Here is a 27,690-nt window from a genome sequence, read left to right as displayed (position 1 = left end):
GAGACAGAAAAGAAGCATTTGCCATACACTAAAATGGCCTATCACAATGGATGGTATACTATCGAGCTAGCTTCATCTCCTTTATATATAGATTTAAGTGTTTGAGTATTTTTTTTTTGGCATCTAAATTGGTGTTTTAAATACACTTCACAGAAGATCTTTGTAGTGAAGCTACCAGTTTTACCAAAAATCCTTTAAGGTTTGATGCACAGAGGAGTCCAACCGTTCAAACAAAGTACGTCAAACGAAAATTCACAATGGTTTATCAGCACGTGCATCTAAGCGGTTTACTTCCACTAAGTGTTTTTAAATGTTTGCTCTCTGGGTAGAGCATAAAAATGGTATACACACTACAAGTCTTACTAACTAACTTCATCATCATCAAGTAACTTACATGTATTTTTATGGAGAAATTTGACAGTTAACTGCTTGTCTTATCCAAAATTAAGTAAAGGAAAGGGTAGGAAGGTTGAAATAGTTCACGTGTTTGCTGCTCCATCAAAGCTATTAAATATCTATAATATTTGTTTTTACAAAATAAGTGTGTATTTAGTTTGTGTGAATAAAATTCTACAAGGAAATACCAAATGTAGGTAAAGATGGATTTCAGTAAAAAGAACTTCACAAGGACCTATGAATTTGAAAGAAGTCTTGCATCAATACATTGTAGCACAGCAGTTAGCAATCTGAAGGGGATATCTCTTGATTGTATTTGCAATTTTGCTGTGATTTTCCATGTCATGCAGCATTTATAAAGAGTGTAGTTTTAGCTGTAAGACAGACATTGTGAAAAGACACAAGTTCTCCACCAATGCTATAACCAAGTACTATTAGTACATGTATTGTACACTTGGAGTTATGTCTTTTCCTATGTATGGAAAGACCCTATTCTAGAAAATATTATCCTGAACTGATGTTTTCCGTGGAAAGTCAGCTTTGATATTACTGAGTAATTATCTATCTTGGCTATCAGACCCCAAAGTCAAAGTAAAGGAAGTGTAGATTTATGCGAGTTATAGAAGCCAGGTAGACTGTTAAGTACAGAATAAGAGAGGGCATTGTTAATGTACCTGAAATGATAAAATGGAAATATAGAAACTACAAAGTCACCTAAAAGTTACAGATTTACCTCACCTTATTGTGTTAAATTACTACTTGTTCGGCCCTTGTACTGATGTGGAATGAATAGGTTAAACATCTGTGTTCAGTAAAGTATTATTTCTCTTCTTGCGTTAAGTGCACAAAATTAGACTATAACATTAACACAGTGGTTGCACATTAGAGAGACAGTTTGGGGGGAAGGAATAGACAAGAACCTTTGTATGCCTTTGATGGCAGGAGCGTCAGGTGTGTAAATAGCCCGAGAGGATAGTGCTGCACCCTTTGATGTCTTTGTTGGGTTCAGAACAAATTGTTCACAATAGGAAAACCCTGCAGCATTCTTGTAAAAGCTTGATGATTTGATTGATAGAGTAACGATCGCTTTGGAATGTCGAGTAGTCTTCGGGTGGTGCTCTTCTCGGTTTCTCAGCACCAGGTTTTGTACACATCTTGCTAGAGCATACCTTACTTGGTATCAAACCTGAGCAGAGGTAAGAAATTGAACAATACTGATGTGTGCTTTGTTAGCTGTGTCAGGTTGCCTTTGAAGTCTTGCAATGACTGACAGGTTCCTTCCTCCCAAGCTTTCAGAGTCCCTAGCCCAGGAACACCATTCAGTGAGCTGACATCTCAGTGCCTGGGGCAGCCGAAAAAGATGTCAAACCCATTGACTGCGTCTTTCGGTAGACAAATTCTAATGCTCTGTGTCTTTTACTCTTGCAAGTGCAATGGCAAAGGTTGTGACATGTTGTTTAGCCTCGATTGTTTGTCAATTCACGCCAGAAGGAATTCCCTCCTGGTGGCATGAGGGTCAGGGAGAAGCAGTGCAGTTCACACCAGGCACAATGCCCCCCACATTTATATCTTTCCAAGTTTACAAAAGTCGGTCAATTGAAAGTTCTCCCTGATCTGCATTTCAAGTGGTGGGTCTTTGTGTGGAGATGGGGACTGGCTAATTGACTTGATATTGAGGGTGCATCATGATGGAGGAAAGGTCTCCACAGTACCAACTCCCAGTTCCACTCTCTTTGAATTTGTGCATTTTCGAGAAATGTGAACAAACTAGCCATGCTTTTCCTGTAAATTGCTCCCAACTGATAGATACCAAACATTTTGAACATAACACTATAGAGCTCTTTGTATGTCAGCGTTCATGTAAAACTATGGCAGCTATAGTGGTGTTCAGTATTGCACTTGAGTTGCTGGTGCATTTGTCTTCATCTAGAATTTTATATTCCTTGCTTTTCTAGAAGAATAACAATATTGAGTGATATTTAAGAGTGATCAAGACTACAATTCGTAGGACATGATTGAACTTAACCAGTTCTCATAAGAGAAGTGGTATGTTATGGTATGCCATGCAAATAAAATCAAATTGTAGGTAGGGTCCCCTGGAAGCTATGCACAGTTATTTCTCCAGTTCCATGCTCTCCAATAGGTAACAGATGTGTATGGGCGTGGCCCTTCCTTTCTCTCTCCTGAGAACATTTTTGATGCATGGGAGTTTCTCCTTTTCAAACCACCTCAACTGAGTGACAGCATCATTGATGGGGTAGTTCCAGATAGGGACTAAGGGAGAAGTTGTTTGTTCCTGGGAAGGGGCATGTGTTTCCATGTGTGTATTTGCAGCCACACAGGCATGTTGTTGACGCACCGAAAATTGTGCGCCCGCATTCTCATCAATATACATGATTTACCACAGGTGCATGCTCCCTATATCATTTTCAGTAATGATACTAATTTTCATTGCTACCGTTGTTGCATACATGTTTTGTGGGAGAAAATTAGACTGCCAGAGTACAAAAATGCATTCCAAGAGCATGGAGATACTGAATTTTATATGACCTTTTTATTGATATTTAATTATGCATTACTTCTCTGAGACTGAAGCAGTCTTCCTTATTGATTTGGGCTGTTTGTAAGAGAGGTTGCTGGTTTTGAGAAACACCTTTTAGACTGACCAGAGATCATCTCGTTTCAGAATGTCTGTATGAATAAAGAAAAAAAACGACAAAAACAAACCCTATCAGGGATCTCCCCAGAAATTTAGGACAGAATGGAGGAGGGTGCGAAATATCGGTAAATTTGACCAAAGAACCCTGGAAAAGGGTGTAAAAACACTAGTTTTGAAAATTAACAGGGTGGAGCTGAGATAAGGATGGGTGGAGGAGCTCCACTGCTCCATTGTTTAGGGAGGTCCCTGCCTATCAGATTGCCATTGCATCGCCAATGTAAGAATTAAGCCTTTGGATACTGTTTCTTGTGTGTCCAGTTTTGTCCGCTTTGCCTTGCCTTTTACTAAAAAAGTTTTACAATTTACATCATACATGTAACTGTAGCCAGTACACTCCTGAATGTCAGTGGATAATTTGGTCAGTTAGTATGCCTTGGTCATTTTCAAAACTTACACAAGGTTATCCATTTACAAGTACTGTTATCCCAAATCAATCATAATGCACCATTGATCTTAGTTAGGAAACACCATGATGATACTAGTTATCAATACTCTTTTATTTTTTTTTACTAAGTTATATTTCCAGGAATTCTCCTTGTAATGTGGAAAGTAGCATTTTTATTTTGCCACGCTCTTGAGTTTACCGCTCCAAATTACTTACTTGTAATCCTGCCTAGGAAGCGTTTATCCAGGTATTTAGTCTCCAGCAGGAGGCTTATTAGGCAGGCATGCTGTTATCCCTTAGTCAAGGGCAAACTGCAGAAACCAATTGGCCAGCACTTGACCCTTCGGCATAGCACCCATGAACTTGTTGTGTCCATTGAAGTGGGGCAGCAGCTAGCCTTCGGGATGTCATCAGAGATTTTTCCTGAGTTTATGAAACCTTGGGGGGAAGTCTAAGGTTAGACTCACAAAGTTGCTTATTTATCCTGCTCCCTGTAATGTGGTATAAATACAAATCAAGACATTTTTACCCACACATGCTGCTATGATGCTAATAACCTGTCCCTCTTTCCGTACTTTCCTTGCGCAGAAAGTAATCAGGAAAGGAGGCTTCCGCAGCCTTGGAGAGGGAGAACGTGTGGAATTTACCTACAAGGTCTCAGAAAAGGGACTGGAGGCCACGTTGGTAACGGGACCAGGGGGCGCCGAGGTTGAGGGAAGCAAACGGAGACCAAGACCTGTTGCACAAAGAAGAAGAGGGAACAGGTATACCTCACTCCATTTTCAGGTGTACTGTAACTTAGCATAAGGAAGAGTATTTCTGAATGTGTAACAAGTTTGTAAGCACCATTCCACAAAAACGGGCAGCCTTTTTAGAAAGTTTTTAAAAAAAGACTCTAACCAAAGATTTACTCAGATTTGGCTGTCCAAGAAAAAAGGTTAAAGGCAGAAAGTCTTGAAACTAATTGAAGTTAGTCTTTTTGGGCACAGGTGCAATATGAGTGGTCACTCTCATTAAACATGCTAACAGACTTGCCCAGATTTTAATTTGACTAATTACCTAGTGCCACTCCAGCTATTTCCACAGATGAGCTATTTCCAGTCCTCTGATAACAGCAGCAGTGACTAGCAGAATTTCTAATAGGCCGCTCTAAGAAGGAAGTCAATGTATTAACATTATTGCCGGTCAGTAGGTATGTAATGCCAGGTGGCACACCATCTGGCCCATGACCTCCTGGGTACAGAAGAAGTGTAAGGGGGAAGAAGTTGGCGACTTTGGCTACAGAACAAACGCGTGCACCCCCTCTATACCCTCGACTTTGTCCTCATAAGATACTACTTGTCTCAAGGTCAAATCTAAGCGCTGGGGAGAAGGTGTAGTGTCCGGGAAGCACCATATGTTTTTGGCAGTTAGAGTCATGTCCCAGCAGTTGGCATCACTGAACATTGCTCCCCTTCTTCTACTCTGCCACCTAGTGTGTAGGCCAATAGCAAGGGAGAACAAAAGAACAAGGAACAATACATTTTAAAATAGATGAAAACTGGTAACCTCGCCATGATGGAGAGAGCAGTACAAAGAGGAGATGCCTATTTTATATTGCTCAAGTGTGCAGCTGCTCATTTACCATAGCAACAGCGGCAGGTATCCTGAGTGAACAAAAGGAGGACAGAGAGAAAAGTACAAAGTCATTGTGCAGGATTCTGAGAAGAAGTACACAGAGCGGGGTAATAATGCTGCAGTATTCTGGCAATAGTGATTATGACTCCTTTGAAAGCTCAGATCGTGTAGGTTGCTGGTACAAATGAGGATGGGCTTGAAATAGCAAATCCGTAATTGGCATCGTGATTCATTGTGACGTGCTGAAAAGGACTACTGTCACATGGCTACACACCTGAACGTAAGATCAGATACACATACCAGTATAGAGGTGAAGGTAGTACCTGAAAAAAATATACTGATGAAAATGAAAATAATCTGTAGTCTTCAGTGACAGAAGCAGTAAACATAATGTTTGTTTTTTTCTTTACTTTTGGTACCCCAAGCAAAAAAACTATCCACAAATGATTTCACTCTGTAATGGTTATACTAGTAGTAGTACTGATTCTCTAGATGTAACAAATCTGCCACTACACAATTTTTGTTACAAAAGGCAATGGTCATAACAGTATACAGTGAGCACTGGAACACATGACTGAAATGACTGGTGAAACAGGTCTTAGCCACAGCTGACCTGGTCTGGTCAGTAGGCACTGCAATATTTTATGCACCCAGCTTTACAATATATTCGATAGTTGTGTAAATCTGTAGGACATCACATACACAGGCAGTCAAGGTAAAGCCACCAGTAGCACAAAAGGGGGAGGGCAGTCTGTTAGAATGAGCGTGCAGGTACAATATCGCCGGAGTGCATTAGATACTATATGATCGCATGCCACTATGATTTATGCTGACATGTAAGTCCACTGGATGTACATGTATTTAATCCACGAGGGTTTAGCCTATAAACCATGATTGGTCCACCTTGTCCCACAACCACTCTGGTCAGCCAATCCACCAAAGCCTGACAAAAATCTATATGATTATGAGCTTTCTTCCACACCAAGGCAAATGCCCTCCCTTTTTAAGAAACATCGGTATGTTATACAGGGGTGACGGAAAGGACAATCTGTGGTGAAACCTGTGGAAGATTGATAAAGAGCTTTACTTCTAGCAGGCTTGGGAAAAACCTGGACCATACATTGATCAAGCAGAATTGGGCAGGACAGAAATCTGCATCGTTGTTTTAACCCTACTGACATCTGAGGAATGATGTATGTCCCGCATACTTGTACATTATTTTAGGTGGTAAATAAAATGGGTGCAAAGGTCATCCAGTGGGAAAGGATCATGGGTAGGGCAGTTAAAATGTCTACCGGTACAAGACTTACCAGCTAAGAACATCAAGATTTGGTAACAAAATTGATTCAGTGAAGTATTACACATTATAGTACACCAACCAAATGAAAATCAGTTCACATGTACATGTATACCCTCTTTGTTTCCAAACTGTCCATTGGGCACAGTGTGCCCTTTGGTCTAAAAGGGTACTGGGCATATTGCCAGCTTGAGGGCCTTCAGGCAAAGGGAAACATTCTAACCAGTCTCTCTTAATCTTTGTCCAGACTCTGTGATTGTTGACTCTTTCTCAAAGGTTGAGGGAGGCCCATCCACATTGAGAGATAGTATTGCATTTTAGGCGCATCAGGCTAACAAATATGGGAGGGAGAATTTTGGCCACTTGCCAGCACAGGGCACAGCAAACAGGAAGTGCCCATCTTGGTTACCATGGAGATGACCCTTACTACACCAAGATCAAAGCATCAACACCACATGTTTAGTTTCTTCTCTTTGTCAGCCCAAATCAAAGACGGGAACCCTTGTCAGATAGTCTGTCCTTGAAAGTTGAAGTTCGCAAACCTGTCTATGTACATGTCATCCTGTCTGGAACATGTGACTTACTGTCAAACCGACCTGTGTGATAGATCTTTGAGATTTCAGGCTCATAACATATGATTTGTGGCTCCACCCCCTTCTTTGATATTAATTATCTTTGACATCTAAAAACAACAACTGGCAATCAAGACAAAAGTTGAGCAGTAATGAGAGGTGAACTATAGCCTTTGTGTACATGGCCTTGACCCCACCAAGGTTGGTATACACACCAGTGGTGGAAAATTGCAACAGGTACTGATGTACAGTATGGTTGAATACATTTTTAAGGAAGGAAAATAAACAGTCTGTTTGGTCACAACATATAGCAGGGTGCATATCTGACAATGAGGTACTTCATCTTTACCCTTGTGCTATGTGTATGGCTAGCAGTACAAGAGACTGCAAATAACATGGGGTGTAAATGATGATAAATGATTTGTTTTTCACCTGGCCACCCAAATATGTGGTATACACAACTCCCCACCAAAGCCTTTTTACGCAGAGACAATGCTTTAAACTGCTTAACATTTGCATTGGAAACAGTTCAAGGTTCGCATGAGGACATGCGACCGGAAGTATTATTTTACCACCATTAGAAAAGGTCAAAGCACAAATTCAAGGCCCTCTTCATACTGGAGCATTTTGTATGGTCTATGTTTGTGATGTTTGGTTAGCATTAGCTACATGACCTGAAATTGATTTAGAAAGCCCCATGTATCTGTAGATAGTATCATAGTAGTATATAGTAGAAGCCTGGATTGACAATAATGAAACAAGACGTCTAATTTCCTAACGCACCATGTTAACTAGTTGGACTCCAATGACAAACCCCCCCAAAACTGTGTTGCGGGGCTACAATGATGGAGAAACAGTAGGTGAAATAGCCTGATGAAAGACCACTCCTTGTCACATCATCAGGGCACAAATGGACAGGAAATTAATCGTTCTAACTGTAATTTGCATATGAACTAGGAAATGACCCTTGACCTGTCCTTGCATGTGCTCCTGAACTGTTCCATGTGCCTGTAACATCAATGTACTACCGGTACTGTCATTTTTGTGATGTCTGGACCCCGCTTTTGGTGAAATCTTTCACAGTGAAGGAAATGCAAAGTCTTGTTTTCTGACACTCCATCAGATGCCCTGTAAGCTTAATGCCAGCCTTGAACAACAGATAAACAGGAAGGGGTTAAGTGTCCATAGGGCCTAATCAGTAGCTCTACTGTTCAATTGGATCCTCCTAAGTATGGTCAAGGGCATTAGCATGGTAAACCATCTTTCTGTAATGTACAATGTAGAAACATACTGACTGGTTCTAATACTGACTCCATTTCTGTTGTTTTTACATTAAAGTGGTATTTGAAATACATAAGTCATCCCCAGTATTTGTTGTGAGTTTTGGTAATGTGAGTTTCTACCACTCACATGGTCTGCTGCGGCTAATTATGTTTTTTTTTAAATGATACTTTTGTGTTTCAGGTGTTACAACTGTGGTGAAATAGGGCACCACGCGAAAGACTGCACACTGGAACCGCAGCCCAAGAGATGTCACATTTGCAAGTCGGACGACCATCTGAAAAAGGACTGCCCCCAGAGGGACAGAGAGGAGGAGAGAACTAGGAAGACTCAGGGTGAAAGAGATAATAGTAACAACAGTAACAGTCAGGGTCACATGCAGGAAGGTCCAGCTGCTGCTGCACACTGATAGCACTGTGCCGAACAATATGACTCATACCATAGGCTTTCCTCAAAACCAAAGGTCACCAAATCTACAGCAGGGAAACTCTCAGGAGATATCTCAACCAAGAAAAAATGATCAATCTTATTTTGTTCATGGAAAGATTCTTCTATTTATATGAGACACACTGGTGCCCAGTAGAGTAACCTGAGAGATCAGTACTCCCCTCTATGAAGAGATGATACTTATTGAGAAGAGAGAAAAAACAACAAGTCTACCTAGAAACAAATCTAGTTGGCAGCGTGAAAAGTGCACTATATTTTTCTACCACTTGTAATTTATTATCATTAATATTTATGATAATAATTGCCTCAGGGTAAGAAAGTGTTTACTCAGGGATTTTGTATTACATGTAGCTATACAACAGCTTAAACTGCAGTTCCTTCTGTCAGTCTTCCCTTGCTGCCATGTTTGTGCATCGGTGTTTGGCGACTCATTTTGAATCCCCGTCATATGTGCTTCCCCCCCAAAATGGTCGTTTTGGATCAGTAGGAAATTGTCCTTGACCAGCTGGACTGAATATACCTCCAACAGAATGTCTTGAACTAGACATACCAGGCCAGCCTGGGTCACTGAACAAGCATGTTTGCTCCCAAACAGTGTTCTCTTGGAAAAAAAAATTGCATGCCAGTGAAAATAGAAGAGCCAGAAGAGAGAAATGTGCTCTACTGGCGTAAAAACCAAATATTTCCTGTTTTTTTAAATACTCATGTTCCACCACAAAAATACTAAACTTTCAACATGCTCAAGTCAAGATGGGCATTATGTAACTGACAGGAAGATCTGTACTTTTTCCTGTCCCAGCAGCTGACTTGTAATGTTTTAGTACTGCAGATGTATAAGCACTTCTTAGGAAGGACTATGGCAAACATTAGAGTACACAAATGCTAGTAAGCCATTTACAGTGAGAGCTAAGGCCATTACTTTCAAAGCTGCTGTGTTTTCTCCCATGCAAATGTGATGTAAATGAATAAGAAGTCCCCATTGTCGCTAGTAGGGTAACACTGGGCTTTCTTTTCACCATACAGTATCAGTCTCACAGCATTGTACGGAAGCCATTTAGATTCCTGTACCTGTGTTTAGAATGGAAAGAATGTTCAAAGTAATGCAGTAGAATAATATTACAAGACGATGCAGTTAACCTGATGAGATGGCATTTACTGTGCTTAGTGTTGTTTTAAGTGAGGTAACTGCACAACGTGTACTGTATTATTGTTACCTACCAGTTATTCTACAGTACAGTAGTAGGGAATGAGCTCAGTACTCCTGTAGAATGGTCACTTGCTGCCATACTTCTGTTCCGGATGCCAATGAAGAATGTTAGGTGTAGCAAACAGACGGGTATCATGTCTTGTTAGGCAGATTGGTGTCAGAAGTGTTGGCAGCAGAAGGCCCTGGCAGATGATTGGCTTCACTGCTGAAAAACTCTTTTCTCTTTGGTTAGGACTGTGGAAAAGGAAAATGAGATGTTAACAGCTCTGTCATCTCATAGCAGTTTTTACAAAAATATGCTATTAAACCTGTTAGCATGTGGACCTACGCCTTCCTGGGTTAGTAAATACTGTTATCCTTAACAACATACCTCTTTGCTATGTTGGAGTACCAAACATTGTCGTTCTTACACAATAATCCCAAAGCAAAAGTTAACAAATGTGCAACATGTAAATCGTTAAGTCAGATAGTTCTTTGCCTGCTCAAAGTGAACTTCAAGATGTGGTTAAAGGATATGAATGTGTTTGAGAGTTTTCTTAGCCACCAATTGAAGTTTCCCAAGAAAGGAGCACATGTCAGTCTCAGGAAAGCTGAGGATGAATCTGCCTCTAAGTTTTTCACCTGAAATAGCTTTCTTGTCAAGTGTATACAGTATTGTTAGTCACATTTCCTACCAACCAAAAAGTTCCAGAACTGCTGTTCTGAAATGCCTTACCAAATCCTGGGCAAAATTGTGACTTGCCCAAAAACTAAACCAAAGAAGCTCCAAGAAACCAAATTTTGGGTGTAAGTATTTTTCTCTTTCAACACTAAATCTCTTTAAAACAAAAGCTTTATAAGAAATCCTGTATATAGATAGCCATCCTTACAGAGATTAGAGATGTTCTCGCTAGTTGAAGTACAAGCCAATGTCATCAGTGTAGGTAGAGAGTAGGCCTTGTAAAAATTTTCACGAGCCATGTTGATTCTAAATGCACATCATAGCACCTAGTTTTACTCATAGTAAGTGTATATGTGCACAAACTTTATTAAGGTAATTGTTAAGTATCTAGTTCTGGGGATAGTAGGGCTTTTTTTATAAATGGATCAAAGACAATCCATGCTGCTCCTTTGATGTACTTTTGTATAAAATTTAAGATGTTTTTAGATTTTATCCTGACATATTTGTATGATTATGAGAAAAGGAGTTCTGATTACAGAGAGGTGGAGAAAGCCTCAAGTTGGACACAAAATGTTGTGGAACTTTCACAGCATTCTGAAATGTATCAAAAAGGTGAAAATACACTACAAGGTGAAAATAAATTGGACATTGGCGTTGATTGTACTTTTCTTTGCTCAAAGACGCACTTGAGCTTATTTTACTTTAAAAACTTACCAAAAAAAACCAACAGTTGCCCGCATTTCCTTGAAGAATGCAAAGAATAAAATATTCCCCAAAAGGGCTGATGTTGAGCCATATTATATTGCGAAAAGAAGAGGAAAGCAGCTAGGAGTGTCTTTAAGGTCTTACTTAAATAATCAACTTCATGATAACCACCAATTTCTGGTACTGTTTACTACTGTTGACTTGTTTCTTAGGATTTGTAATTAATGTAGGCACAAATAACCATTTGGATGTATGTTTCTAAGGTTAATCATTCCTTTTGTCAGGGAGTATGGGCTGTAGCCAAACCCTGTATGCATCTTACTGATAACCGACTGTAACCTTTGTACTGTTTTTAGTCCACTTTTCCCAGGTTGTAAAGAACAATCTGTCAGAAGCCACAGTTTTGCCGATCAAGACCTATACAACAGTGTTGTCAAAGAATAAAATGATTTATTTACAGAACATATTCTTTGGAGTATCTTTATTTCTGGTGATGATTCTGGGGCTAGCATAATAGTATATTATACATGTAGAGTTTGCCTGAATTAGAAAAAAAATTGGTGGAATGTCTACATATTCCATGCATGCATCTGTCTGTCTGTGTACATGGAAGCAGCTTGGCTGAAAATTGGCCCATATAATTGCATATTCAAGTGAGTGTATTGGAAAAATGTTGTACTGGTAAACATCCTTACCTTTTCATAAAGGGATTTCTCCACAAGGATATCATTTCCACAAAGCACTGGTATATAATATCATCCCACCAGATTGTCACCAGACAGCACAGTCGAGAAAATTCAACCAGACCATGGGATGAGGACCATAGTAAGTAAAGCAGCTACAACCAGGCCAACATTCTGCCTTCTCGGTAGATGAGCTGCAGGCAGAGCATCTATGGCTCTCATGATCAGATTCAGAAGTATACATACTTGTATATATCTGAAAGGGAAAAAGGAACATGGTGCTCTTCAGATCAGAATCAGCATGAGAATGGGTTGGTAAGAAAGTAAAACAAGGACTCCAAGCTAACTAGACAGTCAAGGACCTGAAACACTGAATATGAATGTTCATGGAAGATCCTGAATACGTACTATAATTTTATTAGGACATACTCTCAATCATTGGACAATTGTTTCCGATAAGAAGACATTAGGACATACATGTACAATTGTTTCCAATAAGATAGGTCTTATATGTAAAGTTTTAAAATCTGTTAGTAATTGTACTACTAATATTACCTAGAAGTGCCTGAAAGTAGCCCAGTCTATATGTTCATGGTACAGCTGCTCCCCCTATCTGGTAAATTTTGTACTACAGTGCTCATCATCCAATAGTTTTTCCTGTCAATGTCAATTATGAGACTTACTTGCCTCATTCTAAGACCTTTTTATTAATAGAACAAGATAGAAAATTCTCTAATATTTCATGCCGATAGCAGTGAAAAATTGGGTGTTAGAACTTTATTGTATTAACAGAAGAAACAGGTGCTACATATTCTCTAGTACTAGTAAACCAATTGACAAGGTAGGATTTTAAATGTCATTCATAAGTCTTACATTGTGTATCACCAGGCAGTTTTACTCCTATAGAAGCCTCCCTCTAGAACAGCTCTTAATTCAAATACGATACACACTCGCTTTTTTATGTTCCACTTTCTAAGGGCTAGGTGAGCTGCAGGTCCCACCTGAGGTTGCAAATTCTCATTATGATTTTTGAAAAGTAGGGTGTCTGTGGAGTATATCTTTATATACCTTGCTATATTTATCAAACACCCTTTTTTTCAAAAATATTAAATGAGAATTGCCACCTTAGGTGGTACCAATATGTGAAATTTGGGGTTCTGGCCCATGGACTAGGAAGAGTAGAAACTACCCATAGCTCCCAACAGTTGAATGCAACCAGTGTCATAGAATTCAAAGTAAGCACCACTGGTGTAAACACTGGTTTTGATTTGAACATGCATGAACAGGTACAAAATTTGACATCAAACTTGTCTACATCTTAAGCAAGCAAAACAGTGTCAGGTATTTTGGTTATGATTCATACAAGGCTTTGACTAGTGTCCGATATGTCGACAGAATGAACCTTTAGCAGCCACATTAATGTATTGAACTTTTGACATATAATAAAGTGGGTTATTTTGAGACCCAAGATTGAATAATACTGGCAAAGGCATCCTCCATTGGTCTCCTGATTCATCATGAAACAAAAGTGCACCTGACATACAAATCCGCATCAATATATGAGCATATGAGAGAAAATCTAGAGAAGGCAGTTTACAAATAGAGAAAGAATGCAGAGACTGCAAACATCAACTCCTTACCCATATTTTTTCATCATTTCCAGTCAACAAAAATTTGGATGTATAGCATTGCTGCATAGTATATTTTAGGAATCACAGATACACAAACAGACATGCACTCAAGCATATGCAAACACAGACCAACTTCACCAAGCCAAATATCTCACTTCCTTTGAAGAAGAAACAATGTTTAATAACTACATGTATTTGCAAACTTGCAATGAACTTCAAAACTTTTCCACAATAATGCATACCTTGCATGCTTTCAAGACTTTACCTATTTCAGCATTTGGGAAATGCAACTCATTGTGCACATATAATACCAAATAGTAGAGAGATAAAAAAACTCAACCAATCAGACACACAAAACAAAAACAGGATTACAAACATAACACCATGGAGGTGCTTAGTAACAGTATATTAATGATACATTAGCAAGCAATGTGTATACCACTTAAGGCAGTGTTCTGTAGTACTGCCATAGTTCCCACAAACAGTTTAACTGGAGTCTAAAGCACATTGAAAGACAAAACATAAAGTAAGGTACCCAGACAATCAGGTTTCCATTGACTCACAAAATAGACCCTTAAGGCTGACTGATAAAGTAAAAATCAATTCTAGCCAGCCTTCTTAAAAGTCTTTTAAAAAAAAACAGCCACCTGATTGACAAATTGTACAACTGCCCAGACGCTTCTGTCTTGCCTAACAACAAAATCCCAAGTTGTTAAACAGATAAAATTTATTGGCAAGGTCTGTCAAAGCCTTGTTAAGTTTTCTTTTCCAGTGTAAGCAATTCAATGTCAGTGCCTCAAGGGCGTTTTAACAGCATTTTAACAGGTTGAAAATAGCGATTGTTACACTTACCTTGGACGGTATGTAGTTGTGGTTACTGTGGTTTGGGGACAGAATTAAAATGTCTAAGTGTTCAGTCAGGCGTTGTTGTTGGGCTGAGCTATGTTTGGTAGCTGAGGTAATGCCCGGTCCGAGCCAGACAAGGGCCAGACAGTCGAACGTGACGAGGCAACACTCAGCCCAGCCCACAGTCCAACCCACCCGTGCAAAACTAGCTCGTAAACCCACCGTCTGTCTTAAAATTCGTCCGTTTCACTCAACGTAAACTGAACAACAAATTCTGACAGACACCCTCCAACGGCTGACGCTATTTTCTGTGAGAAAGAGAAAGGGTGGGGGAGGGTTCACTCACTTACTCAAATAACGTTACTTGTTTCCGACGGTCAGGAACATTTTGACAGACGAACACTAAAACACCAACACTCCTTTTCATGTTTGTGAACTGAAGCGAGTTTAAAAAGTCAGTCAGGGAAAGTCGATCTCTCAGTCAGGAAAAATTCGAGGCGACAGTCTACAATGGCAGGACAAATTGTCGTCTGAAACAGACGTCACTCATATACGAACCCTTGGCCCGCCAGACATACAGCAATTATGGCTGTGTGATTGTTCGACTAATTACACAAGGTGTTGAATACACAGGTTCTATTCAGACTAGTTCGTCCGTGGCAAAATAGGAACAACGTTGAACAGAATCAGTCTTTTCACAGCCGCTAAATACCTACCCGGGTTTTAAGTTTGGCCGGTCAGGAAGGACAGGAACATTTCAGAAGACCTTGGAAACAAAAGTCAGTCCACTGACGGCAAAATACCTCAATGCAACAGGCCTGCTGGGTGACAGAAAAACGTCACAAAACGTTAGGAATTTCCTCAGAAAATGCGCAGAAATACCTTCACAGTTAGGCGAGGGTAGGCTTACCAAGGACCGTTCTTCCTGTGAGAAGACAAAAGTTGTACGATTTTGACCAAATCTGAGCCCGCTTCTCCCTCTGAAAATGTTTCGGTCGTCTGTAAAGGGATATACCATTCAAACGTCCTTATGGGGGATGCTTGGATATCTATTATCATAAATATTACGCTAGAATAAAACTGTAAGTCCGTAAGACTTTTGATAAATATACGATCACATTGCCAGACAAAATACAGTATGAATACGTCGTATTTAAATCTCTTATTGCCTTCCTGTTTTTACGTTTTCAATACATGTTTCCTTCCACTTGGTATGGTCTCACCCCAATCGTGGATAGGGCTCGGCTGCGGTTTGCCAGACCGCAAGTGCATTTTGAGTCGACCGCAGAAGGTGATCTTTATCAAACGGTTCACTTGTAATGGCGGGAATGACAATCCTTGTCAGAAAGTGGTATGTCGTCCAAATTCACAAAATTTCCGTTCTCTTAGTACACAGGTGGCATAGAATCTGAGAGGGAGGTGGGGAACATGTTAACCTTATTGGGGTCAACATAGGTGGTTGCTGACGTCATAGATTGTCATAATTTCTCAAAGGTCAAGTTCCTAAAGGTAGTGGAGGTCGGTTAAATAAAAAAAACATAAACAACTATACTTTTCCAGACATACCTAATATTTTTCACATCTTTTAGCGATATATTTTTTTACGGTTTTCAAGCGAGAATGTGAAGTTATTGTTTTACTACATTGTGGACTTCTGATCTGACTTACAAGTTGCAGCATTACTTTTCCGAGGACCGAGTTCTACGTGGAAAAATTAAAGAAGAAATTGAAAAAAAGACCAGCTCAAGGTGTGAACAGTATTGTCGAAGATTTTAAAGGAAGATAGCAAGGGGACCATTCAAACCAATGATTTCAAAGAAGAAACGTTGCCTTTTGGGCAATTATATCATACGCTACAGGCTATATTAGCCATTATTGTCTGTTGCTAAAATCTCTTCCATTCATGTCCAAGGTGACACTGATTCGTTGTTGGCTAAGTACTTAAAGTCACAAATAGCTGATTGGCGGCTAAATGACACGCATGGTTTATGCACTTAAGTATGTATATACTTGAGTATTGTCAACGGTCCGGACGTTCTGAGTGTTTGAAGCCGGTTACGTTGTGTGACCGACACATACAAAATTTTGTGTCCGTATTCATGGTTTTGGCAAATATTAATTCGCGCCATTTTTGTCGGAGGATTTTCACTGAGGCCTTGTTAGGCTCGACCAAGGTTGTATACAGCAAAGTTTTCTGTTACAAGACAGCCGAAGTTCGTATATACATACGTATATGCACACGACACATCCACCACCTTTAATTTCCAAGAATACTCTCAATGTGGATTTACTATCGTGCGACGAACGTGACAGGGCACTAACATTTTAGAAAGGCCACAACCACTGATGAATATTCCGCCTACGTTGTTAGCTATATCCTAGCCTGGATTCCAGCCATTAAACTTAATACTGCAAGTCCTTTCCAATTGGCCGTTACTCCTGTCGACGTCCTGCAAGCAAGGCTGGACTCCAGGCTACCCATGTCTTGGGTGAGGTTCTGTGCATGTTTCGTCTGGGTGCTGTCTACCAGCTGCGGCCGAGACTCAAGACAAAGCCATGTGGCGGTCACGTACAGACGACTTGTATACACGACCTTTAGCCGATATAACAACAGCTCATGATTCAACAGAACCAACTTGTTGGCTGAAATATTTCAACGTCTTTCTTCACGGTGAAGGGAATGAAGTGTGTGTTTAATACTCCTATTATAATACTAAATATAAAGGAGTTGGCGTGTCCACGATTAAAAATTTGTATGCAGCCTAACCCCCTGTATGGAAATATCGTTAAGAAATAGCTATAACTACCCCTCGTACGTTTTATAGACAGACAGTGGCACTGAGAGTACTACCACCTACGTTCTGGCAACGTGAAACAGCGTCAACACCAGTATACGACCATGTCTTTGGCATAGACTTCCGGCCAGAACGTTTGAATCCTAACTTTAAGGAAAAAGATATATAACTCTTACCTTGACTGCCGTCATTACCTGGCGTAAACGTTTGCAGGGATGAGTGTGGCATCCTCTTATGAGGATATGCCCACTTAAGTCTGTTTACATGGCGTGCTAACGTTAGTCGTTACCCATAATATTGTACGTCGAGCATAGATTCAACAAGAAACCCCACCAGACGAATCGAAATCACAAGGACCGTAACTCAAAAGTTCTCGTGGGTGCCGATGGCGAGGACTTCTTGGGACTTTGCCAATGTGTCTAGCGGGGATGAAGACTTAACATGCCACTGGAACAAAGGACAATATCACGTAACGTCTGGGGTTTTGTCTCCAGGTGAACCATTGTATTGACAAAAAAGGCACTTCGTTCGGTGTCAGAAATAGCCTCAAGAAAGAGTGCTAGGATTTGATGCCACTGCGTTTGCAATAAACTTTCTATTAAATGATCAGCAGATGTCACAAGCGGATTTTGGTGATTTATTGCTTATTAAATGAAGATTTTGATTTTAACTCTGTAATGTCCATCTCACCTCAAAATTACGTCCCCATACACAGAAATAAATGAATTTAGGTACTGTAACACTGCATCAAGTGCAACTCTCACATCTCATAAAGCACACAAAACACAGTCATTACAAAGACTTGATATTTTATTGCTTGCACTGCTGTTACAGGGACTACAGGAAATGGAGGTCTATACAGTACAAGAGGACATCATCATGGCACTTCTTTTCACATTTTCCTTGCAGCTCCTCTTCATACAACCAATATGGAATGTTCCTCTAGAGTAAGGTATAGTTTATATATCCTATAATAATAAAGAAGTCTAACTGTAAGGTCAACCATTTTGCTGCAACGCAGGCCAAGTCCAATGGTCTACAGTGATAGAAATGTTTAGAAAATTCTGCTAAAAACCCATCAAGTTTTCTTCATTTTTCCTAAAGCCAAATGTATGCTTTACACGATGGTGGATCATAATGGGGGATTGTAAAACACCACAAATACCATACATAACAGGACCGTTATGGGGTTTTCAAATACATCATTTTACTTGTTCTTCTTGAAATGTCCCACTAATTCAAGGTGTTGCTTGTCCAATATCTATATATACACACTAACATGTAACTGTGGCATTGACAAACCTGTCCAAATACTCCATATCATTATTGTAGTGCCAGAAATGAGAAAGATGTTGAATACTTCAAGCTAAGATTGGTTTCTGAGTAAAATTTAGTACATATTTTGTCACAATATTATAATGTTGGTTAAAGCAGTGAAGAAATTTGTATGTTCTTGTCAATTCAGCTACAGACTTACTCTTGAAGAAGAGGGGTTTAAAATGAAGTAATACAAAATCTGTGTGCCTGTACCAGGAGTATTACATGTTACAGAGAGATCTACGCTGTCAAGTTACTGCGCTGCCTGTGCCGTAGCCTCCAGTTCTGTCGCTGGGGTGTCCGGGTCTTCATCGTTGTAGATGTTTTCTGCCTGTAGAGGAAAACAAACAAATTGACAGACAAATTTACAATAATGAATAGAACAAGAGACTCACAACAACTTTACGTATGAAATCTCTGATTTATTGTTGACTTTGTCATAGGTACTTTAATGGTAACAATTAAGAGACTGACCATCTGCCAGACTTGCATGATGTTGTCCTCGGAGACAGAGCAGATGACCCAGGGTTCGTTGGGGTTCCAGGAGAAGTCCGAAATCTTCGCTGTGTGGCCGCCATGGATGAACTGTGAGCGGAATAATGCAAAAAAAAGTTAGCTTAACCATGACCGAAAACTGGGCACTACTACAAACTACTGTAAACCTTGAAACCTTTATTATCATGGTGACTTCATGACACAGCAAATATGCATTTCCAGTGCATTTTACTGAACTACTGAATTGGTTCAACTGTAAATTTAACACAGAGTATGGTATCCAATGTTCAGTTACTGACCAGAAGCTCTGGTGGGCCATCCTCAGCATCCTCGGCTGACTGCTCCTCACCAATTTTGCTGCAGAGAAAAAAAAATTACAGTTCTTGTTAGATTTTAAACAGTGTATCAACTTCATGTACCTCTAAGTATTAACATTATTCTGGTGTTATGTCATTGCAACAGAGTACTTGCATGTGACGTCACAGCCCTGGTTTAACTATCAACCAACAGCTTACTAAAGAACAAGACATCAACACACATCCATTCTCCCTACCTCAGGTCCCACACGTTGAGTCGTCTGTCTGTCCCACTGGATGCCAGGATGGTCTCATTATGAGGGGACCATTGCACCTGGAATTGATAAAAATCACAAACACATGATGGTTTCATTGTTCACACACTGAAACAGTACAGCATTTGTTCATTAAAGAAATCCAGACTTAGAACCGAAGAAGTATTTTCAGCATTCTGTTGTTTCTTTATTGCAATGATGTTCACACTAGCTAAAACAGAAATTGTGCTACTCTGTTGTTGATCCATGAAAATTTTACCATCTGACAAGATGTGATTGGTAATAAAAGATAAAAATAAATATTGATATGATGCACACTTTTACAGAACACTTATTGTACAAGAGAGACTATTTTATACCTGGAAGATTTCATCCTTGTGTGACTCAAAGGAGTGTAGCTTGAGCTTCAGGTTTCTCAGGTCCCACAGGGCAACAGTCTGGAAGAACAAACAATTTTCACTCAAAACAAAGGATGAATCTCTTTGTCATGAAAACAAGACTCCAAAAATCATCACTGACATCAGCTTCTGAACTGACCAGAGGCAGACTTAAAGGTGCAAACAAGAAGGACATATTTTTGGGATATATTCAGTGGTATGTCCTTAATGAATAATAATAATTCATGTATTTCTGTCCATGCTGGTAAGCAGGTAAGTTGGCATCTGACAACAATGTATCTCTTTATCTCGCACTCTGAGTTCATGACTGATTCATACAAACCTTGTCTGCAGACCCCGTGGCCAGGATAAACTCACTGTAAGGGTTGAAGGACAGGCAGTTCACCTGGAGATGTACAGAAGTGTGGAAGGTTAAACAAGGCTGTAAAATACACTGTGTAAAACAAGACAACTAGCATTTGGAACTGAATACAAAACACAGGCAAACATACACAAACCAAAAACAAAACCTCCGTATACAGAGCTAATGAGATGTAGCCTTACCTCAGCGGTGTGTGCATCCACAGTGTGGCTGGGCTTACTGGTGTTGTTAGATCGGGTGTCCCAGCTGCAAATAAAATACAGTACAAAAAATCAACATTGGGCATTTTTTCTTCAGCCTTTTCTGCAGCACAGATTCAAAGAATTCCATGTAGCCAACCTGTAGAGACAAAGCTACTCCAACGTTCTAATTCAAAATCTAGAGGCAGTGTCTTCTTGTTTTGTTAACTGAATCAAAAAGGTAGCAATTATAACTGCTGTTCAGCATGAGATCAGTACTCACATCATCAGCTTTTGGTCATCGGCTACGGAGCCAAACAGACTCTCATGCAGTAAGTGCCAGGACACATCCTGAGGAAGAAACAGCGTTACAATAAAGATCAAGACATTCTTGTCAAAACAATGGTGCTGTATGAAACACATGACACCAATGATGAGAAAGTTCTACTACAAATTAAAGTGTGGCTATGATAGTACTGGTCACTGACAATGTGGATGTTCGCACCACCTAGTGATTCACAGCAATACTGCACCAGGTATTTTTCCAAACAACTCAGAACCAATAGGGAATGATGTCTCAGTTGACAAGCGTACCTCTACCACAGCAGTGTGGCCAGTGAAGATGGTTTTGGCATCCAGTGACCGGTTCTCCTTGGGCGACTGGTTGATGTCCCACATGCAGATGGTCTGGAACACACGGTGAAACAACCATGTCATAAAATAATCCGAGAACAATGAGACAAGACACTGCTAGATCCGGGACACAGTAGTAAAATAGCTTGGCCAACAAGTCTGTAACTGTGAGTTCTAAAAAGACATTTTGGTAGTGAGTTTCAGGGTGCCTTAAGTCACTGAACCCTGTCCAATGTAACATTAGATTTTCTAGTGAAAAATATACTCCACTTTCTGTCAAATTGAAATTTTGTGACCTTCTGGCAATCAACAAAGAAGACAAAGTTCAATTTGTCTTTCCACGATCATTAACAGAACATGTCCAGTAATGCTAAATATCAACATTTTAGTAACTACAACACTAAAACTTACCCGCCTATCGAAAGTGCTGTTGGCATCCAAACAGCACGGCTAGTGGGAAAAGAGCAATCAAGAATGGACCAAAAGGATTACAGGGGTGGGTAGGATGGGGTTGCCACATTACGACCACAAAATATCACATTTTTGTACAGTTTTGAACTCATTTTTCATTATCTGTCCCTATATTTGTAATATGTCTCTACACTCAAAGCAAATTTTATATTTTTTTTTCTCTTTTGTAGATATACAAAGGGTGTGCTACAATGTGACACCCCTGTTTCGATCCTTTCTAGTCCATTCCAAAGACGAGTAAAGCAGAGAGGTAAGGATGTGAGACTTACATGGTCGTCTGAAGCGCTGAGGAGGTGACCAGTCAGGTTGGGGTTCCATGACAGCCCGTACCTACAAATAACACCAAACATGTGATAGGGGTGATATAATACAAACAGGGATACTGAGGCAAGGTTCATTTCTTCACCCAAAGGGAGTAAAGTGTGGCTTGCTCAAAAGAGTTATTGGGTATCTAAAAGTGAAACAAAAAAGGCAGTTTCCAAAAATCACAATGTTTGGGATTCTGTAAAATTGAAAAGAAATTTAGAAACTGGTACTGAATTCTTTTTCAGGATATTGTTAACTCTTACCCTTCTTTCTGGTGTCCCTTCAGCCTGAGGTCTGGGCAGCATTCTCCACTGGGGTCTGAGGGCAAAACAAAACAACTTCTGTGTTTACTGGTAAACATAACAGTCATTAATGTAGCTAAGACACTAATACTAGGCACTTGCCCTTGTGAACAGATCAAATTATCATGTGAAGAATGTGTTTTCCAGTCAATAGATATGTTGTTGATGTGTTGTGCGAAGTCAGAATTTTAAATCAAAAAATATGTCAGAGATACAAAGAAAGAGATTCATGCAGGAAAGCTGTCTTCTTAGTTCTGGACAAATGTTGAAATTAAGTCTTGATTCACAAACCTTTGTGACAATTTGTCTGGACATGTTTAAATAGCTTACCAGGTCTGGAGGGGTGCTTGGTGTAGTCGAACACCAGCACATCACTGGAGGGAGTTTTGGTGGCGATGACACATGGGTTCTGGGGCATGTAGCGCGCCCGGTTCACCTCACCCTCATGGTTGATCTTGATCTCGATTTCAATCTTCCCGCTGACCGACCCAAACCCACCAAATTCTGAAACAGATCAAGGGTAACAAGAAATGAAACATATATCAAGACTTAGAATCTATGGCCACACCAATTTGATTTGTTGGTTCTCAGATTTCTTCAGAAACAATATGAAGGGACGGGGCAACAGAGCTAGGCATTCTATGATAGGAGCCTTGAAGTCTACATATCAGGCTGGTTTGTAATTCAAACAATGAATTTCAAACTTTTAATCAAACCACAATTCAGAGCCTGAAATGTTTTTTTTTTGTGCAAATCGGAAAAAAATGAAGCGGGCGGATCTGAGAACCAATTAAATTGATGTGGCTTAGTGAAAATATCATTTTGTACGACACAAGACTGTCTAAAGAATGCTCTATACGTGATCATAACAAAAAAGCTTAGCACACTGAAATAGCCATTCTGCTCTTTTAATTGCAGGATAATGCAGCAGAGAGAAAATTTTCAGGTGCAAACTTTCCAAAAATATCATACTACAGTATTTATTGCCCTAACTGGTTATACGTCCATATGGGATTTATTCCTCGCATTGTCAAAGTAATAAATGTTATACACAGACTTAATGTAATTATCCTGCAGACATCCCACAGTTTTAGGACTCGTAATAATCATATTGTCCTCTCTAGGCGACAAATGTCTGCTGTATAATCTCTTTACATGCACACTTCTGGGTTGTCCTAATCCCAATGGGAGTTACATATATAGGACAGGGATGATATGTTGACTATGTCATGGATTTATGAATTAACAAATGAGAAATGTTGTCCTGGCCTATTGCTGAACCAGTTATTAAATGTAACAACTTTGCAAAGAGTAGTTAGAAAAAAAGTAGTTTATAAGCTCAAAAGCTCTTTACAAAGAATGATTACTTGTATGTCTATAAAAAGAATGATTACTTCAATGTCTATGATGTGCATTTAAAAAAGCTTTTTTTGTAATGCCAACTCTCCTAATTCTGCAGTTACCCCAAGACTGTCACAACCAAACAAAGGTGTTTTTAAAGGTTTTCTAAAGAATGTCTTGAACTTGGGATTACTGATGCTGTATTTGGATATCTCTGTAAATTCCTTTTCTTGTCTTTGGGTTCGTGGCAGAATTAAGAGAGCTCCTTAGGTGCATGGTTGTGCCAATGATACATGACACCTACCACCTTTCTCGCTATCGTACTGCGTGGCGTCAAACTGGGCGTCCTCGTTCGGCAGCTGTACGCTGGCGATCACCAGGTGGTTCTGCTCGTCAGAGCTGCGGAGGTAAACAAACATGATCGTAAACAAACAATTGTTAACAAACAAGGTTGTAAACAAAAAGAGTAATGTGCTCAATGAAACAGCAGAACAATCTCTCTTTACGTGAACAGAATTGTAATATAATGTACTGTATTAAGATAACAATCTTGTGGTAGCTTGTAGACTGCAGTTTGAAAGGAGCCTGCTAGGAGGAATGACTGTTTTAAAAGAGAGGGAAAACACTTCAGTTAAAAGACCTGGATACGAATCTGACTTAGAATTTCTTTTCAGCCAACCTAACCTACAACATGGGCATGAAACATACAAGAAAACACAACAACTTTTAGAATTAACTTTTAAAAGAAATTGCCAATGACAGTATAAAACAGAAAGATATCTCTAGAATGTCAGTTCTAACATGTTGTTATCTGACTTACGTGTGGGTCCCCAGGATCAGACGATGGATGGAGTAGTCCTTCCCCTCTGGTCTGTGATAAACAACAAAAATATCAGACGTCAGAAATCCACAATGTCAAGTTCACACTGCTCAACAAAAATCAACTGCTCAAAAATGTTACTAATCGGAATCAACATGTACACAACATCAGCCTGGCTGGCATACCCCTACTGTAGCACCAGTAAATTACTCTAATAGGCTGTCTAAAATATAAGTAAGAATTCTGATTGACTAGAAGCCACACAGTCCTCATAGTGACATGGTAACAGGGTTAGAACAGTCATTTCGAAGTTCGGTCCCACTACACTCACTGCTTGTGAGAAGTATTTGATTTTAGAAATATTGGGAGGCCAAAACTATTCTGTGGAAAAGAAACCCTAAGCTGGAAAATGATTTTTACCAGGCTAATGTTAATTTTGCTGCACTAGCATATATGACAGTACCTGGTGACATCAGGTAGCCACTGGGCGGTGAGACTGGGCCACTCCAGCGCGTGGGTCATGACCAGGTCGTACAGGAACGGGGTGTTCTTCTTCCAGATCTTGTACTCCTCGTTGATTATCCTTTCCTCAACTGCATCATCGAAAGCTTGTGAGGTCGGGGGTCAAACATATCGAGTCTTAGCATGCTCGGCTCCCAACACCGCACAGTTGAGGTTAGTGAGCAAAGCTTCTCGTGCAGAAAACCAAAAGGGTAGGGGGCCAAATAAGGATTTCTGGGGAACCCCACGCTGGCTAAAATATACTAAACCATGCAAAGCAATAAGATTGAACACAAAAAAAACAAAAACAAAAGCAATGCAGTCTAATCATTAGTAACCATGCAACGGCCCCAAAGATATTATCAAAAGTCATATCAGGGAGAAAAAACAGCAAACAAATAGCAAAAACAATAAAACTACAAACAAACAAATGCAAATTCTATGCAACAAAAGAAATACATCATAATAACTAATGGTCATTATATAAAGAGCCATTAAATAAAGATGTAATAATAAAAGAAATCAATAATTTTGCAACAAAAACAAATGGATGAATCCAGAAGTTTGCTCATTTGCTACACTAGAATGTGGGTTTAGTTACATGTATGACTGTAGTGTAATGTATGTACAAGAAAACACACTCAAACACAACACTGCAAAAGGACAAAAGAGCAAAGAGGCAAGTAGTGTTCAAGCAGGTAAGCATTGAGTCAGCATGTTGGAAATCTAACATTAATCCTATATCATACTTGTATGACGTAAAAAGAAAGTAGGACGTAACAAGAAACTAGGATATAATATTAAATAGAGGAAGAAAGAAGCATGCAGCGTTTTGTTATTTTTCTCAATAAAATCTGTTATTTGTTTAAAATAGTGTCATCAAGAGTCATGACTTGGATGGAGTAGTACATGAACACATCAATAAATGAACAATATCAATATGATATGAAAACTTCAAACCTTGCTCAGACGATTGAGCAGCCATGGGTCGGCAATACGCCCGTCTGCTCGCTGTAAGTGAAGGATTGCAAGGTTTAGGGGTCAAAGGGCACAAGAAGACTTCTTCATCATCAAGCATCTTTAAGAACGCAATACTGATGGTGTAAGACTGATGGAGTGAGGGGGGGGGGTAGAGAAGGGGGTTGGGGTGCTGTAAGGCATAGGTAGATCCACACCAAACTTAATTTGACATGGTGTTGGATTGACTGTGTATGCCTTTGGATGAAGATTGTGGCCTTTCTGGGAAAATGGTTGCTTCAACTTCCGATGTTAGAAAGAAAAACTTGGCATCAAGGTGCAGCAGCATCTGCTTTGAACAATACACAATTACTACAGTAATGTGTATGGTGCACATATCACTGCTATTGTAACATGTATAGATTCTTTAATAGAATGCAGTAAAACAGATATTCCCAAACATTTTAATTTTTCTTAAGACGACCTTAGGGGCAGTTGAAAATGGGAGCTAAAATAGAGACCTGGAGGCAGTTTTCTTCGACCAGAATCAGACATATATTTGGCCAAATGATAAACAAGGGTCTGTATGGGGGTCCTGATTCTTCACGCTAAATTCACTATTATTATTAACAAGGTTATTACTTTATTAGAAAAATTATATATGGACTCCCTATTGACGCAAAATGTGACCATCTCGCTATGATAAACGGGGATAAAAGAGCTTTACAGTGAGTTAAAGTAGCTTGCCTATGCCCTTATTAAAAAGTGGCATGCTGGCCTCCTTCAAGCCTTAAGCCTTCTGGCAAAGGTAATTTGCGTATTTGGTGTTGGGAGAAGGGAGTAAATTAATTTGACATAGGCAAAAGCACCACGACTCCACGAGACTTGAAATAGGTTCCACACAACACATGTCTACATGTCTACCCATCAGTAAGGAAAGTAAGTAGCTTCCACATTGGATTTCTGTAAACACTATTAGGTCGCACAACGGGTAAATCATGCAAAAACATAACACGTGCCCCCCTCCCCCTTAGAGCAAGTACACGATTTTTTATGAGTTTTGGACACTATTCACTAAGATGCGTGATTGTGAGCGCGGTGGGAAATGCTGACAGTATTCCAGGCGACAGAAATCGGCAGCTTTGGTCAGAAGTAGCGGCGATAAAGGTTTAGGGACAACAAAAGTCGGATGAAGTGTTTTGGGGTAAGAAAATGCAAATAGGGCCAAGTGCATGCAAAAACTGGCGCCTAGTGCATGCGTGCAGTTTCGGAAATTTTGACAGCGAAAATTCTCACCCACGACAACAAACAGATCACAAACACTTCTTCCACAACGTTCCTCTTACAACTAAGTTTACACAAGTGTACTTACAGTCCCTCCTTGTCAGCCATTTTTCGCGAAAATCTGAGATTTTCTGAGGGGAGAAAGACAAAAGCACACCGGCGGCGGCTCTAACAAAATGGCGCGGGAAATCTGAAAATGAGAGCATGATGGGATAGATAGCGTGGGTTGACGTGCAGTACAGTAGCGACATCTTGCGACAAAAGTTATAAGTTCAGAATTACCACTTGTACACTCGTGTACACAATATTTAATCTTCAAGCAGATCCTTGGGTGGCAAAAAGACCGTATCAAATTGGCCAGGCAGTATCCATTGGTCAGAGAGGGTCCAATACGCCACCCTTGGGTACTAGTATTGGACCCCTCTGGCGAATGGATACCGCCTGGCCAATTTGATACTGTCTTTTTGCCACCCTAGGATCTGCTTGTAAACTCGCGTACACAATATCACAGC

General features: G+C 39.9%; 2 protein-coding genes and 1 long non-coding RNA gene across 9 annotated transcripts in view; 1 reads left to right on the top strand and 2 right to left on the bottom strand.

Annotated features, from left to right (window-relative positions):
• LOC109481150 (protein lin-28 homolog A-like) overlaps positions 1–11,749 on the top strand; it is a 31,212-nt gene extending 19,463 nt beyond the window's left edge. For all 4 annotated transcript variants that reach the window (XM_019783652.1, XM_019783653.1, XM_019783651.1 and 1 more), the window contains 2 exons: positions 4,089–4,264; positions 8,451–11,749. In XM_019783652.1, the coding sequence (XP_019639211.1) occupies positions 4,089–4,264; positions 8,451–8,676 (402 nt within the window). In that variant the 3' untranslated portion in view covers positions 8,677–11,749. The remainder of the gene's footprint in view (positions 1–4,088; positions 4,265–8,450) is intronic.
• A 188-nt stretch (positions 11,750–11,937) lies between these two features.
• On the bottom strand, positions 11,938–15,455 carry LOC109481189. The gene is made up of 4 exons (XR_002140881.1): positions 15,358–15,455; positions 15,164–15,265; positions 14,454–14,478; positions 11,938–12,226 (listed from the first exon to the last, which is right to left on the bottom strand). It is a non-coding gene; the product is annotated as an uncharacterized LOC109481189 (long non-coding RNA).
• A 2,579-nt stretch (positions 15,456–18,034) lies between these two features.
• On the bottom strand, positions 18,035–27,371 carry LOC109481134 (histone-binding protein RBBP4). 4 transcript variants are annotated; one of them, XM_019783626.1, is made up of 17 exons: positions 27,267–27,371; positions 25,898–25,948; positions 24,900–25,044; positions 24,437–24,487; positions 23,921–24,015; positions 22,606–22,779; positions 22,237–22,291; positions 21,937–21,997; positions 21,158–21,250; positions 20,847–20,914; positions 20,567–20,630; positions 20,346–20,408; positions 19,985–20,062; positions 19,608–19,684; positions 19,354–19,411; positions 19,034–19,144; positions 18,035–18,890 (listed from the first exon to the last, which is right to left on the bottom strand). In XM_019783626.1, the coding sequence occupies exons 2-17, from the start codon at positions 25,920–25,922 to the stop codon at positions 18,813–18,815; spliced, it is 1,296 nt and encodes a 431-aa protein (XP_019639185.1). In that variant the 5' UTR covers positions 25,923–25,948; positions 27,267–27,371; the 3' UTR covers positions 18,035–18,812. The 4 variants fall into 4 exon arrangements, with proteins under 4 accessions (XP_019639185.1, XP_019639186.1, XP_019639187.1 ...); XM_019783627.1 differs by having other exon boundaries at positions 23,924–24,015; XM_019783628.1 differs by having other exon boundaries at positions 24,900–25,029.
• Between the last annotated feature and the right edge of the window lie 319 nt (positions 27,372–27,690).

The sequence above is a fragment of the Branchiostoma belcheri genome, unplaced genomic scaffold (assembly GCF_001625305.1).
Source record: "Branchiostoma belcheri isolate BF01 breed outbred unplaced genomic scaffold, Haploidv18h27 scaffold54, whole genome shotgun sequence".
Taxonomy (NCBI): Eukaryota; Metazoa; Chordata; class Leptocardii; order Amphioxiformes; family Branchiostomatidae; genus Branchiostoma; species Branchiostoma belcheri.
Note: the sequence above shows the minus strand (reverse complement) of the source record. Positions and strands in the feature narration are given on the sequence as shown.